Source organism: Typopeltis vanoorti, chromosome 9, assembly GCF_054136105.1.
Source record: "Typopeltis vanoorti isolate ZY-2024b chromosome 9, IOZ_Tvanoo_1.0, whole genome shotgun sequence".
In the NCBI taxonomy this organism is placed as follows: Eukaryota; Metazoa; Arthropoda; class Arachnida; order Uropygi; family Thelyphonidae; genus Typopeltis; species Typopeltis vanoorti.
The window spans coordinates 41,820,965-41,834,557 of NC_143557.1; the positions used below are offsets into that span (position 1 = coordinate 41,820,965).

At 33.5% G+C, this 13,593-nt stretch overlaps 1 protein-coding gene across 1 annotated transcript in view; it reads left to right on the plus strand.

The window, feature by feature from the left end:
* Ttc30 (tetratricopeptide repeat domain 30) overlaps positions 1-13,593 on the plus strand; it is a 232,626-nt gene that overhangs the window by 50,854 nt on the left and 168,179 nt on the right. The window contains exon 5 of the mRNA XM_090397606.1: positions 5,196-5,264. Coding sequence (XP_090253732.1) covers positions 5,196-5,264 — 69 coding nt within the window. The remainder of the gene's footprint in view (positions 1-5,195; positions 5,265-13,593) is intronic.

The following is a 13,593-nucleotide window of genomic DNA, read 5'->3' on the forward strand; positions in this document are numbered from 1 at the left end:
TAAATGGTGATCACTTCCAATTTCAAATCCTCTGTACACTCTGGTGGTGTCCTGCACCAGGGAGAAAACATCACTATCAACAGTAACATAGTCAATGAGACTTTTCTTATTCCTTATCTCTTCTCTCCATGTGAATTCACATCTGAGAACTGCTGAACTTTAATTTGCTTTAAAACTTTCTTACATGTTCCTCTTTTCCTAATTATTATTATTATTATTGCACCCTCCATGGAGTCGGCAGACTCATCGTGAGAGATTCATGCAACTCACAACATATTTATTATATAGATCTTAAAATCCTTAACACTCCTTGCATTAACAACACATTCTGGTAATGCATTCCATTCACTGACAATTTTTCATCTGAAAAATCTACTCCTCACACCCCTCTTCACCACACCTTTACGTAACTTCCAGGGATGACCTCTGGATCTTCTCCTGTAACCTTTTACTCTTTTTATAATCCTCTCTAGATTAATCTTACATGTCTCTGTCATATTACCTCTCTTTCTCTTATCCACCAAACTCTGTAATCCACACCTCTTCAACCTCTCTCCATAGGCAGCATTCCAAAGTCCTAACATTGTCTTAGTCACTTGCCTCTGAACCCTCTCCAATGTCTCCACATCACATTGAAAACCAGGTGACCAGATTTGAGCATAATAGTCCAAGTGTCGTCTGACCAGTGCTTGACAACCACTTCTTTATCCCTACATGTTAGAGTACTTCTTATCATAGCAGCACTACAATATACAGCCTTTGTAACACTAGCAAATATACCCTTTAAACTTCACTCTACTGTCAACAATCACTCCCAAATCTCTAATCTCATCCACTTCCTGCAGTACAGCAATATTGATATTGTACACAGCTTTATATTTCTGCACTCCAAAATGCAACACCTTGCACTTATTTATGTTAAATCTACAATCCTACTCCTTTGTCCAAGAAAAAAGTCCATTCAAATCTTCCTGAAGGGAATTAACATCAGCACTGCTACTTATAATTCTTCCCAACTTTGCATCATCAGCAAACAACTAAAGATCCCCACTCAGAAGACTAATCATCTGAGAGGAAAATGATGATACCTCTGTATGAGACTGGCTAACTTGGCTTTAATTGAAGAAGGATGTTGTTAATGATCAACGGGTGTTTAAAGAAAGCACTGTCAGATTGCATACCAAGGATAAGGAGGATAAATCAGGTGAGAGTTAAATGGATGAGCAACATCATTAAACAGGAACTGCAAAAAAGAAAATCTTGTGAAAGGTATATAAGAAGAAAAGTGATTAGCAGGTTTCTTTTGCTTATTAATTAACCAAGTAAGCCAAAGGAAATCCTGAACACTTCTTTAATTTTGTGGTGACTAAAAGGAAGAATGATTATAGAAGAATAAGTTTCATGAATACTGATGATAGGGACATGACAAAAGCAGAAGAAAAACATGGAAAAACGTGTGTCATCCAGGTTAAAAAAAAATGTAGTAACTGATGTGACAGGAATTAGTATGAGAGCAGTGGTAGATGAACTGGAGGTGTTTTGGAAATTGAGAAATCTAAATGGGAATACAGCCATAAGATTAGATGGCATACCTACCCTTGTACTAAAGAAAGCAAAAGAGAAATTGCAGTGCAGTGCCCCTAACTAGGCTGTTTAAATCTTGTATCACTGATAATCCCAAAGGAATAGAAAGAGGGCATGGCAAGATTTTCCCATTACATAAAGGAAGCTCTAAGACAGTGGTAGTATATTACAGACCAGTTAATATCTCAGGAGTGATAGTTAAGATATTGGAGAAGCTGGTTAAAGTGGGAATTCAGGAATGGGTGGATGAAATTGTACTCTATGGGACAACACAGTTTTGTGAAGGGTAGGTCTTGCTTTAGTAATTTACCCACTTTTTATAATCAAGTGCCAGCTGAGTTGGATGAAGAAATTGGCCGCACATGATAATACTATGTTGAATTTTATAAATTCCATCCTGTCAGCTGCACCTATGTAAATTGGAAGTCCTATCTGATTGTACCAGTAAACATATAATGTATTCTGTTATCTTTTGATTATTTCCTTATAATCTTCAGTATAGCAAAGAAGAGAACATTTTTCCTAATCATAATCAGGTTCATATCTGGATTTGAATGTGCATTAAACTGACTCTAACTAAATCAAGAAAAATATAAATTATATAAATTGTTTATTTATAAATAAATAATTTTATATTTATATAACTATTTAACTTGCTCTTACTTTGAATATAATGAAAGATTTAGGCATAAAAAAATACTATATTCTTAGTTTAGAAATTAACAACCAAGTAACATATTTTCTTATGTGACCACTGTAGTCACATAAGGAAATACTCTAGTTGATAACAAACTGTTCAAATAATCATTTATTCTTCTCTATTAATATAGTCAAAGAATAACTTATCCTTAGTCAAGCAGACAACTTCCACACAATTAATAATTAGATAAAATAGTTCCTACTTCTAAATGAAGAATAAGACAAATACATAAAATACTTCTTTCCCTGACAAAAGTGAGGCTTGTTTTGTATACAAAATATTTCAGTAATAGAACACTAGTAATAATTATTAGAATGATTTAGAATAATGTTCCAGAACTTGATTTTCTTAATTTTCATCCACTATTCCTCAGGAATGGTGGATAAAAATTATTAACTTGGGATGATATCTTTTTCATAAATAACTGCAGTTCTCTGAATTCTGAATAATAAGTAGCTAATTTCTAGCAGTGGATGTCTTTCTTTTTTGGGACAGAGCATAAAAACTGTTTCAAAAAGAAACAGTTTTTATGCTGTTTTATTGTTCTTCTTATTGACTGTTTAAACTTCAACACAAAATGATTATCTCTCAATTGAATATCTGTAGATAAGACAACTAGGAAGAAAATGTTTTCTCAATCTTTACAAATACTATTCCAGCATCTCATTAAAAGTTCATTTCTAGAAAATTCAAGTTTTTCTCCTTATATTCTCAACTTCAAATGTTTTTTGTTTTCACTTCTCTATGCTCCAACTGTTGCTGTGCATATGATAGTAACACTCCTTCAAGTACATTGCATAAAACCATTGAATCTAATTGCAGATCATATAAACAACAGTTCTAGAACAAAATTGGAAGGCTGGTGGTTATTGCATAACACATGAAAACTTTGCTGAAAAAAAAGAAATTTATTATCTACATTTTTTAATGCTGGGAAGTGATTCAATAAAACACTGAGGTATGTGTACTAATAATTTATAATTTCATCATATTTTTCTTAACATTGGACTGTTTTGATTGTTATTAAGTAATAATATCAACTTAAAAAATGTAAATATATCTGAATGAATCAGATAATTTTGCAACTGCTGGAGTTTGCAAAGACATTTTACAAGATACTATAACTGAAACTTTGTTACAGAAATTTCAAAAAAAGGGGGAAGGATATGAAGCTGGTGATATGAATAAAAGGTTGGCTGACACTGACAGACAGACAGACATCAAAGAGTAGTGTTGGGGGAGTGGAATCAATCCAGGAGAAGGAAGGTGACTAGAATGATGTCGCAGGACCCTGTATGCTCCTGCTATTTAATTTGTATATAAATGATATAGGAAATGATTTAAGGGAAATATCCAGTTTTTGTTGATGATGCAAAACTTGGTAGAGTTAAAGTTAATAAAGATGATATAGAGATTCTTGTAGGATTCTTAAATAGACTGACATTTGGAGGTAGAGGTCAACAATTGCTATTTTAAAGTGGCCATTGCAAGATTGTGCACTTGGGGATGAAAAGATTACAAGCTGTGTACTCTATTTTTAGAGCCAGATTGACTGCAGGAAATGATGAAGTTTTTGAATTTGTGGCTGATTGTGGACAGGGAGTTGAAGTTTAGTGGCCAGACTAGCTCATTAACGTACCTAGATTACTATGAGGCCAACATTTCTCTTTGATAAAGCCACATCTGGACCTTTGCATATAGATCTAGTTATCTAGGTTGATTACTTTTGGGATAAGGAAGTAGAGAAATATATCCACTAGATGATAGATGTCCTTCATCACCCAGTGAAATGCCACCACCTTGCTTATTAGAGGCCTGAAGTAGCTGCAGCCATGTGTTTGGTCACTAGAACAAGGGTTGTCCCCTCCCCTTTCTTCTCACATACAGTGTGAGTGATACCCTCAGTGACATGCCAATCATATGGTAGGTAGCCTGGATCCTCTACCCATTCGAGGGTACAATAATAAAGTGTGCCGGCTGTTGGTTAGCATGGGTATGAACCAGTTAGTAATGAATCTGGAGGCTTCCTTCCTGACAATGGCTGTAGGGGGAACTGTTGAGCAGGAGACCAGGTTCCCTCTATGTGGGCAGTTTGCAAGCCTTCATTTTTATTTTTATTCAGGAATAGATGAATTTTTATTCACTATGACTGCTCTTTCCAAAGACTGGAATGAAAATGTTCCTATAGCATAAGAAACATTCCATCCCCAAAAGACACTGTACTGAAGAAGCAAGAAAAGCAAGAAGTGTTTAAGATATTAAAGATTTTTTTTTTATAGCACTGACATTGATGAAATTCTTCAACCATAACAGGAAGGGAGAGAACAATAGATTACCCTTGGCATAATCGTGTAAGAGTGTGATTAGCAAGGGCATGAGGACTATTTTTTTTTTCCTCTCTCTTTCTTGGTGAAGGTATTGTATGAATAATGCTTAATATAGATCCTGTGATGGATTCAATGAAAATTCTAGAGAAAATAATGATAATAATAATAATTAAACAACTGCCATAAAAAGTCAGTTGATTACATGTGTATTAAGGCAAACTTCCCAAACCCTTCCATATCTTAACAAATATATATGGTCCTGGATCTAACCTTAGTGGTGTTGCCATTTCTAGTTTATAAAACCACATTCTCGAGCATTCCCTAGTACTTGACTTAGTACAAAAGAGATTGGTTAGGTTGATATTAATGATCCATCTCTCAGTTTACTCCATTCTTTTACATACAGCTGTTCAGTTTTTGCTGCTTGCATTTTCTATAAATATTTTCATGGTCACTGCTCACGAGAACTGGTATTAGCCATTCCCCAACTCTTCTGCATTTGCTAACACATATGTGGCAGCTTTTCAACACTCCTTTGTGTGTGTTCAGTATACTTATAAATCAAATTTTTTTTTTCTTCTTAGGGTTTGGTTGACCAGTGTCCTCGTGATGATCCAGATACTGAAGTAAACTTGGGATGCTTACTGTTTAAGGTACAAATTGTTAATGCACTTATACTGCATATAATGTGATATTTATGAATAATTAAAATCATAGTCTTATTTAATAATATCTGGTAGGATTTCTTGGTATTGGCAATTAATATTATGTAATAATATTAATTACCAATCTAAAAATGTTAATTCTAAAAGATGTAAATAATGTCAGGGAGATACAATAGCTCCTTTGTAATCATTTTTTAATCAATATTTGTTAAATTTAATATTAGTGCTATAATATTTATATTATATATTACTATTGTTATATGGCCTGGTTGGCCAAGTGGTTAGCACATTCGCTCTCCATCCAAAAGGCTGTGGGTTCAAATCCGTAGGAGTGGGTGTTTTTCATTGTCTGCGAAAATACTAGTAGTGGTGAGGGGGCCATGGATGACATTGGTGTAAATGATAGCTGCAGTTCACTGTAGTTGGTGGATTGAGTGGTGGAGACAGAGAGTTGTAGACTAGGTGTCCTCCCTCGATGAGTCTTTGGACTCCTTGGAAGTGTCATATAATAATAATAATAATAATGTTATTATTATAATATTAATATTATTAATATAAGTGGTGTTACTAAGAAGACTAAAGCAGGTGATTTGTAAAATGTTATACTTGGGCAATAGTGATCAGGGAAAAAAAAAGAAATAGCTATAGATTCAACACAATATTCAAACCTAAAATTCTTGAATTGCAGGAGGTTTCAACAGAGTGATGTGAGCAGATTTCAGAGTAGGTAATTGAATAATGAGATTTATTCATACCAGTGATTCCACAGAAGATTCTAGTAGAGAAGAAGTAGTGAAATGTTTGAGTCTTTAGAAAGAACACCTGATATAAAGAAAAAAGAGAAGTCCAAGATCCTAACCAACAACTCAGACATACAGAAACATCAGAGGAAAATTTGGAGAGAGGAGTAAAGTGAATGAAAATAATAAATATCTGCTGGATTTCTTTTCATGATATGGACTAGTCATTACTATTAATATGTTGTAGCATAAATTGACATGGAAAGAACACAGAAGAGGCAAGAAAAAGTCTTATTGACCAGTTTTTTGTTGATATTGATTATCTTCACACTGATTCAGAATACAAGAGTATACAGGGAATTTGAACTAGGAAGTAAATGCAGACAAGATAAAACTGAATATCATATTGAAAAGTAAAATATGTACAAAAGTTTTGAAAAGAATCAAGGCAAAGCAGTTTTCAGTAGTGAACTATAAACTCAGATATACAAATAATTTTGGAGCGGGCGGGGGGGAATTAAAGAGTTCAAAAATAAGAGATTCAGACCATAGAGTACCATGGTAAAATTGAAGAAAACATTGAAGTCGAGAATGTCGCTTATAGAGAATACAGAAAAAAAAAGAAATATATATATATATAAGAAACCATATGCAAAAAAAGGAGGTAAATAAAAGTCATGGGAAGATGATTTTGGAATGAATATAGTATGTAAACATCATGAAGGTAACAGAATGCTTTGGAGACCATTGTATAAAAATTGATGGAAAAGGGTACCATAAAAGGAATCAGTGATAAGGTGATGTGGAAAAAAAAAAAAAAAAAAGATAAAAACATTCAGGATGTCTGGAGTAATACACTGAAGGATTATCTTTAAAGGTACCTGTGCCATGACTATAAACAACAAATTACATGATAACCATAGTAATTAACTTTAATGAAATGAAAGTACAGATATTTCAGCTGAAAAAAAAAACAAGATATATAGACAGGTTAAAGGCCCTGCCATGGGTAGCCCTCTATCTCCACCTTTGGCAAACTATTTTTTGAATTGGCCTTATTCTGAAAATAAACTTACCACTTTCCTACAATGGATCAATAACCTTCATCCATGCATTCAATTCACCATTCTTGGAAATCCTTCTTAGGTGCACAGCTTAGCTTCTAGTAATTTATCAACCAATGTTTATCGAAAACCTACCTTTACTGGCAGATATATTCATCATAAGTCTGCTCATCACACCTCTCAAAAAATTGGTGTTATCAAGTCTTTATATATAAGAGCACATAATGTATGCTCCTCTCCCTCAAGCTTATAACAAGAACTTCTCACTATCAAAACTTTAACGGAATTTAATGGTTACAACCCTCATCAAATCCAGCAGATAATTGACTCCTATGTACCAACACTTCAGGATTCTTCAACAGACCGGAGGGTTCCAATCCCTTATATTTCTGGCATCTCTGAACCTATTGGTGGAATTTTGAAGAAGTATCACCTTATTCCCACATATTTTCCTATCAACAAAATTTCTCATCTGTTGTCATTTATAAAAGACAAACTGTCACCTCTATCATTAGCTGGCATTTACCAGATACCTTGAGAATGTAATCTGACATGGGCAGACAGGCTGTTCTGTGGAAAAAAGAATTATTGAACATCAGTATTATATTGAATACATGAAACCTCAAAAGTCTGGTCTGGGCACAACATAGTATTGACACTAAACACAGTATCTAGTGGGATGAAGCTCGTCTTCTCCATAGAACCTGTTTTAAATATGAATGCCTTTTCAAAGACATTAATCCAAACCTTAATCTTATCATAAATGCCTTGGAATATTTTAAAGCAAAAAATCGACACCAAAAGGCCCACAAATGTCATTGAATTACATCAAGCAATCACAGAAAGCTGGAGTGAAATTCTGCCAACTGGCTGTCAAAAGTTAGTTGAATCCATGCCACAAAGGATGAAAGCCATCATTTGGGCTACAGGAGGAATAACAAAATACTGAGTTAGGTGATCAGATATGTATTTCCTGATCAAAGAATGGTCACATACTTTTCTCTTCAGTGTTTGATTTTCCATTCACCTAATATCTGGTTAAAAGTAACTATTAAATATTTTTGATAATAAATTTTATTTCTTTGTTAATCATATTTATATTCATAACTCTTCAAAATGAACAAAATTTATGTATTGAAGAAAAATAAATCCTAATATATATATATACACACACACACACACAATGTTAGTGTTACAGCATTGATCGAATACTTTTTGCAAGGGGTTGTAGCTACTTTTATAAAATAATGATACTTTTTTTTTTAAAATTTCATTTATAAAAGAAAATTTGAATTCTGTAATATAATATTTCACATATATTTCTGTATGAAGTAGAGTCACAGCAGGCACAAATTTCAAAATGCAGAGTTTGCATAAATATTTATGTTATCTTATTCCATCTTTTACTTGATTTCCAAAAAATAAAAAAGAGATTAAAGGAAATAGCAATGCTTTTTCATACCCTTTCTTTCCTCAATGTCTATTACTGGACATTTAAACTTTCCAATGAATAGGTTCTTTTTGTTTCCTTCCAAAGAAGACAAATGGTTTAGTCATGCAATTAGTAAAACTAGAAGGTCTGTGAACACATCCCTCACCCAGTTAGATAATCAATGATAACTTTGGAGGCTATGAATAAAAAATTTCTGTTATATATTTTGAAGTGCATAAAAATGAATATGCTTATGTTTTCAAGAAAAGGAGTGCTTCCAGAAATGATCTTAATTGTTGGTTACAGATATGACTTGAAAAGAATAGATTAGTCTCTTCTACATAACTTTGATTTTGATACAAACACGTTACAAATTATCATTGTATCTGACCAATTCGCAGACAGAAAGCATGAAGCAATTTCTATGGATGTATATAATATCAGACATTTTGTTCACGTCCAGCATGAACATGTTAATGTCATCTTCTCTATAATTTTTGGAGAATGATATGGCACCAAGATTTGATGGCATGTCATTCAGGGTAGCTTTTTTTTTTTTTTCTGGATTAATGCACTTTTTTTGGCACTTGCACATTGTTTGTTTGTTTTTAAACATGTTTTCCAACAAAAGAAAGAAAATCTGTTCTGTTAAGTTTGGCTCATGAAATATGCATTCTTTTGTGTAGTTATCACACTTCTGCCTTATCAGTTCAGTTATTATTGATTCACAGACTTTTTCATTTTACTGAGTGCAGAACTAAGCCAGTTCTCTTCTTTGGAAGTAAACAAAAATAACTTATTCATTCGAAAGTTGAAATCTCCAATATTTTTTTAATAAATAATCAATAACCATTATCACAAAATGACAAAAAAAAAAAAAACCTTGACAGTGACTTTCTGAGTGATCCATTATATTTAATATGTCAGTTATGAACTTTCCATAAACAGCTGTTATCAGGTTGTACAATAAAAGGTATAAAAAAGGTGCACATTTCAATTAATTTGTGCAAAGATATGCATGCCTCTTTGCATTTGTATGTAAATACACACCCACACATCAATTGCAAAACTTAATGCATCTCTCATTTTCATTTAACTCAGGTTCCATAATTTACGATATTTTGAGAATACTCAAATCTCAGAAATAAATTAAGGATGCTAAGAAATTATATTCTTATTTTAATCCTTTATCCAAGTGTAAGCATACAAAATTTGCACATGAAGTAACTTTATGACTGGGAAACTTGTATATAGAGACTAATAACTTCACATTAATTGCCTTAGTATTCCATAATGCAAAGCACACATCCTTTCAGGTATGTATAATGCTGTGCATTAAGTGAAGGCCACTACCCAGTCCAATTTTGACCTTTATTAAGGTCTCATCAGTGAGAGCCAGACCCAGAAATAATACCAAGGTTGAAGTAATCTGAAGCCATATTTCCATATACAAGTAGCCAAAAGGTGTCACACCTTATTACTAAAAATTATGGATTAGAGATAGATGTTAAAAGTTTTTCCACTTGGTTATACTATAAATTAAAGATGCCAAGAAATTACATTTTTGGTGTAATCCTTTATTCAAGTGTAAGCAAACAAGTATAAGCACTATGGGTTACTAAGGCAAGTGATGTGAGGTCATTAGCCTCTATATATGAGTTGCCCAGTCATGAAGTTACCTCATGCACAAACTTTGTTTGCTAACACATGGACAAAGGATTAAACCAAGAATATAATTTCTTGGCATCTTTAATTTATAGTATAACCAAGTGGGAAAACTTTCAAAATCTTAGAAATATTTTCTCTTGGGAAATTTAACAGAAATTTTCGATGGAAAATTCCTATGTTGCAACTTTTTGAGTAGCTGCAACATAAGATAAAGAACTATCTAGTTGAAGCATGTGTTTCTTGTATTGGTTCATTATACAATCTTAATATGCCAACAGTAGCTGGCTTGGTTTTTTGTTAGCTAATTGAATTTGCTCTCCAACCAGCAGGCTATGGATTTCCCACATTGTGCATGGATGTTTGGTGAGTTTTTAGGCAATAGATGAATTTTGTTTCCTGCTTATTGCATGCATTTTCACTATCCTGCTTACTGACGGCATGAAGTGGATTGAAAAAGTGTCGTGTGATTAGTCTCTAGAACAGTAATTCGAGATTATTTAACCATTAGCTCATCAACAGTTCTAATAGTAATGTACTGTAGGCTCCTATCCTTTTATAGGCAGGATTAAAACAAACAAGCAGGGAAAAATGTAGCATTGGGTAGATGAGGGCAATATTATTTATATATGCCCATGGATTTGTTGAAGGCTGCTGTTATTTAGTAATCTGGTAACCTTTTACAATAGAGAAACAAGAACAATGGATGAGGGTAAGGTAATCCAAAAAAATTACATACACTGTAATTTTTTTGGATTTTTCAAAGGCATTTGACAGGTTGTCACATGACAAGTTGATTTTTGAGTTGTAACATATGGGTTTGAATATCAGATTAGGATTGGATTGGTTATTGGCTCTCTGCTAGATATCAGAGAGTTGTATATGGGGAAGCAGTATCAAAGAGTAGGAAGGTTACAAGTGGAGTTCCAAGGGTTTGGTACCGGGACCATTGCTGTACAATCTTTATGTCAATGATATTGTCACAGTACTACAGGGAAATGTTCAGTTGTTTGCAGATGATATGAAGCTTGGGAGGATTATTAGTAATAGTGCTGATGTTTTGACTCTTGAAGAGGATTTGAATAGGCTGGAAAGATAGACAAACGAATGGAGATGTCCATTTAATGCAATTAAATGTAAGGTTTTAAAATTTGGGATTCACAGATGAGATACTTCATACTCATACTTGGTGGGATTATACTAGAAGAAGTGGAGGAAGCAAGGGATCTCAGGGTGATTCTGGATAAAGATTTGAAGTTCCAAGGATATATTGCAAACGTTGTGAACACATCTCAGAAAATTTATGCAATGTTGAGGAGGACTTTGACCACAAGAGACAAAAGGGTGGTGGTCTCATTGTATAAAACTTTGATTAGACCACATCTGGATTTCTGTGCTCAGATCTAGTCATGGGATTTGAAGAGAATGAAGTGACTTTGGAGAGAGAGCAGAGATGGATAACAAATTATATCATCGCAAAATATTTTTAATAGAATCACTTACGTTTAATTTTAATGTCTTTATTGGTAAAATTTTTGGCTAAGTTTTATAGCCATTGTCAACACAGTTACAGGAAACAAACCACTAAAAAGAACAACAATTCAATTGAAAGCACGTGATATTATGTGCACTATCGGCTGTGGGAGAATAACTGCTTTAATAGATATTCATAATAAATTACAATATATTAATTTAGTTAGTAAATTATTTTAAAATCTAAATGAAAATTTAATTACAAATTAAGGAACACATGAATGGTGAGCATTAGTCAGTGTAACTTCCCAAAACTGAGAAAGTTTTGTTTTAGGCAATCGTTTTTGTTCAGGTCTGGGTTGTGAATCTGTGCTTCACAGCTTTCTTTGTAGAGTCTTTCCAGAAGAAAGTAAGTTTTGTGTAGCATTTTGGTTTTGCTCCACTGAATTCTGTGTTTTGTAGATAATGAATGGCTTGCCAAACGGGATTTGTTGTGTTCTTTAAGTGAAATGTATTCCTGATGTTCTTCAAGACGAATTTGTACATAATAACATAAGGCACGAGAGTAGGGGGATTCTGTAATCTCCAAGATAAGAAAAAGGAGGATATTTGTTTTCAGGTAAGAGAAGGAATGCATTAAGTTTGCAAACTGGACAGAAAGGGACTTGTATGTTAATCTGTTGAAGTAATCTTGCTATTTTTTCTTAAAGCCCTTTAACATATGGAATACAAATTCTAGTAATTTCTTATTTTGGCAGGTTAGGATGACGGCCATAATTATTGATTATATTTTGATCGTTTTTGCATTAGCAAAACTTTATTGCTAACCATTAGCAATAAAGGTAGCTCTGATAATAAATAGTTCTTTCTTTAGAAGAGAATCTGTAGAACAATTTTTTTGAGCTCTGTCGACTAAGGATTTGATCACACCATATTTCTGACAAGGGTGATGTGAGAGTTAGAATCAATGTATTTACCAGTATGAGTTGATTTTCTATATACTGAGAACTGTAGACTACCATTTGGTTGACGTAGAATGAGAACATCCAGAAAAGGAAGACATTTGTTATCTTCTACTTCCAGAGAAAATTTGATTCTTGGGTTTATCGAATTAATTTTTTCAAGAAATTCATGAAGATCGGACAAGGAGGAGTTCCATAAAGCAAACACATCATTAATATATCTGTACCAAACCAATGTTTTAGGTGAAAAAAACATCCAAAATATGTTGTTCAAAATGTTCCATAAAGTAATTGGCTAGAGTTTGGGAAAGGGGACCCCATAACTGTTACCTCTATCTGTTTATGCAGTTTGTTCTGGCATCTAAGGTATCTTGAATTAATGACCAAGTCAAATAATTTTACAATATTAGGAGGAAAGTCTTTATGAAGCAATTCAGTTGTATCTGTCAGAGGGATATTTGTAAAGAGTGAGACTATGTCAAAACTTCTAGAAGTTCTGTGGGTTGTAATTATCAGTACTACCTTTATCGCTAATGATTGTAATGCAAAACTGTTGAAAAAATAATCAATAATTATGGCCATCATCCGATTTTTAGACGAAAAATTATATCTGTACTGTACAATATTGATTATGAGAACAGACTGAAAGCATGCAGGCTGCAGAGTTTGGTGGATAGAAGACAAAGAGGGAGAGGGATATGATCAAGACATTTAAGCAATTGAAGTTATTATCGAGTTAACACTGAAGTGATTTTTTATATGGTAGAATGAGGAGAAGGAGCAAGGACAAGAGGCCATCCCTGGAAGTTGCAAAAGGGAGAGATGAGTGAAAGGGTAAGAAGTAAGTTTTTTGCATGAGAGTGGTAGGAGCATGGAATGCATTGCCTGAGAGAGTGGTGAACATGCAGACAGTGGATGAATTTAAGAAGTGGTATGGTAGACTGTCGAATTCCTGCAATGAGTCTTGTGACTTCATGGAGG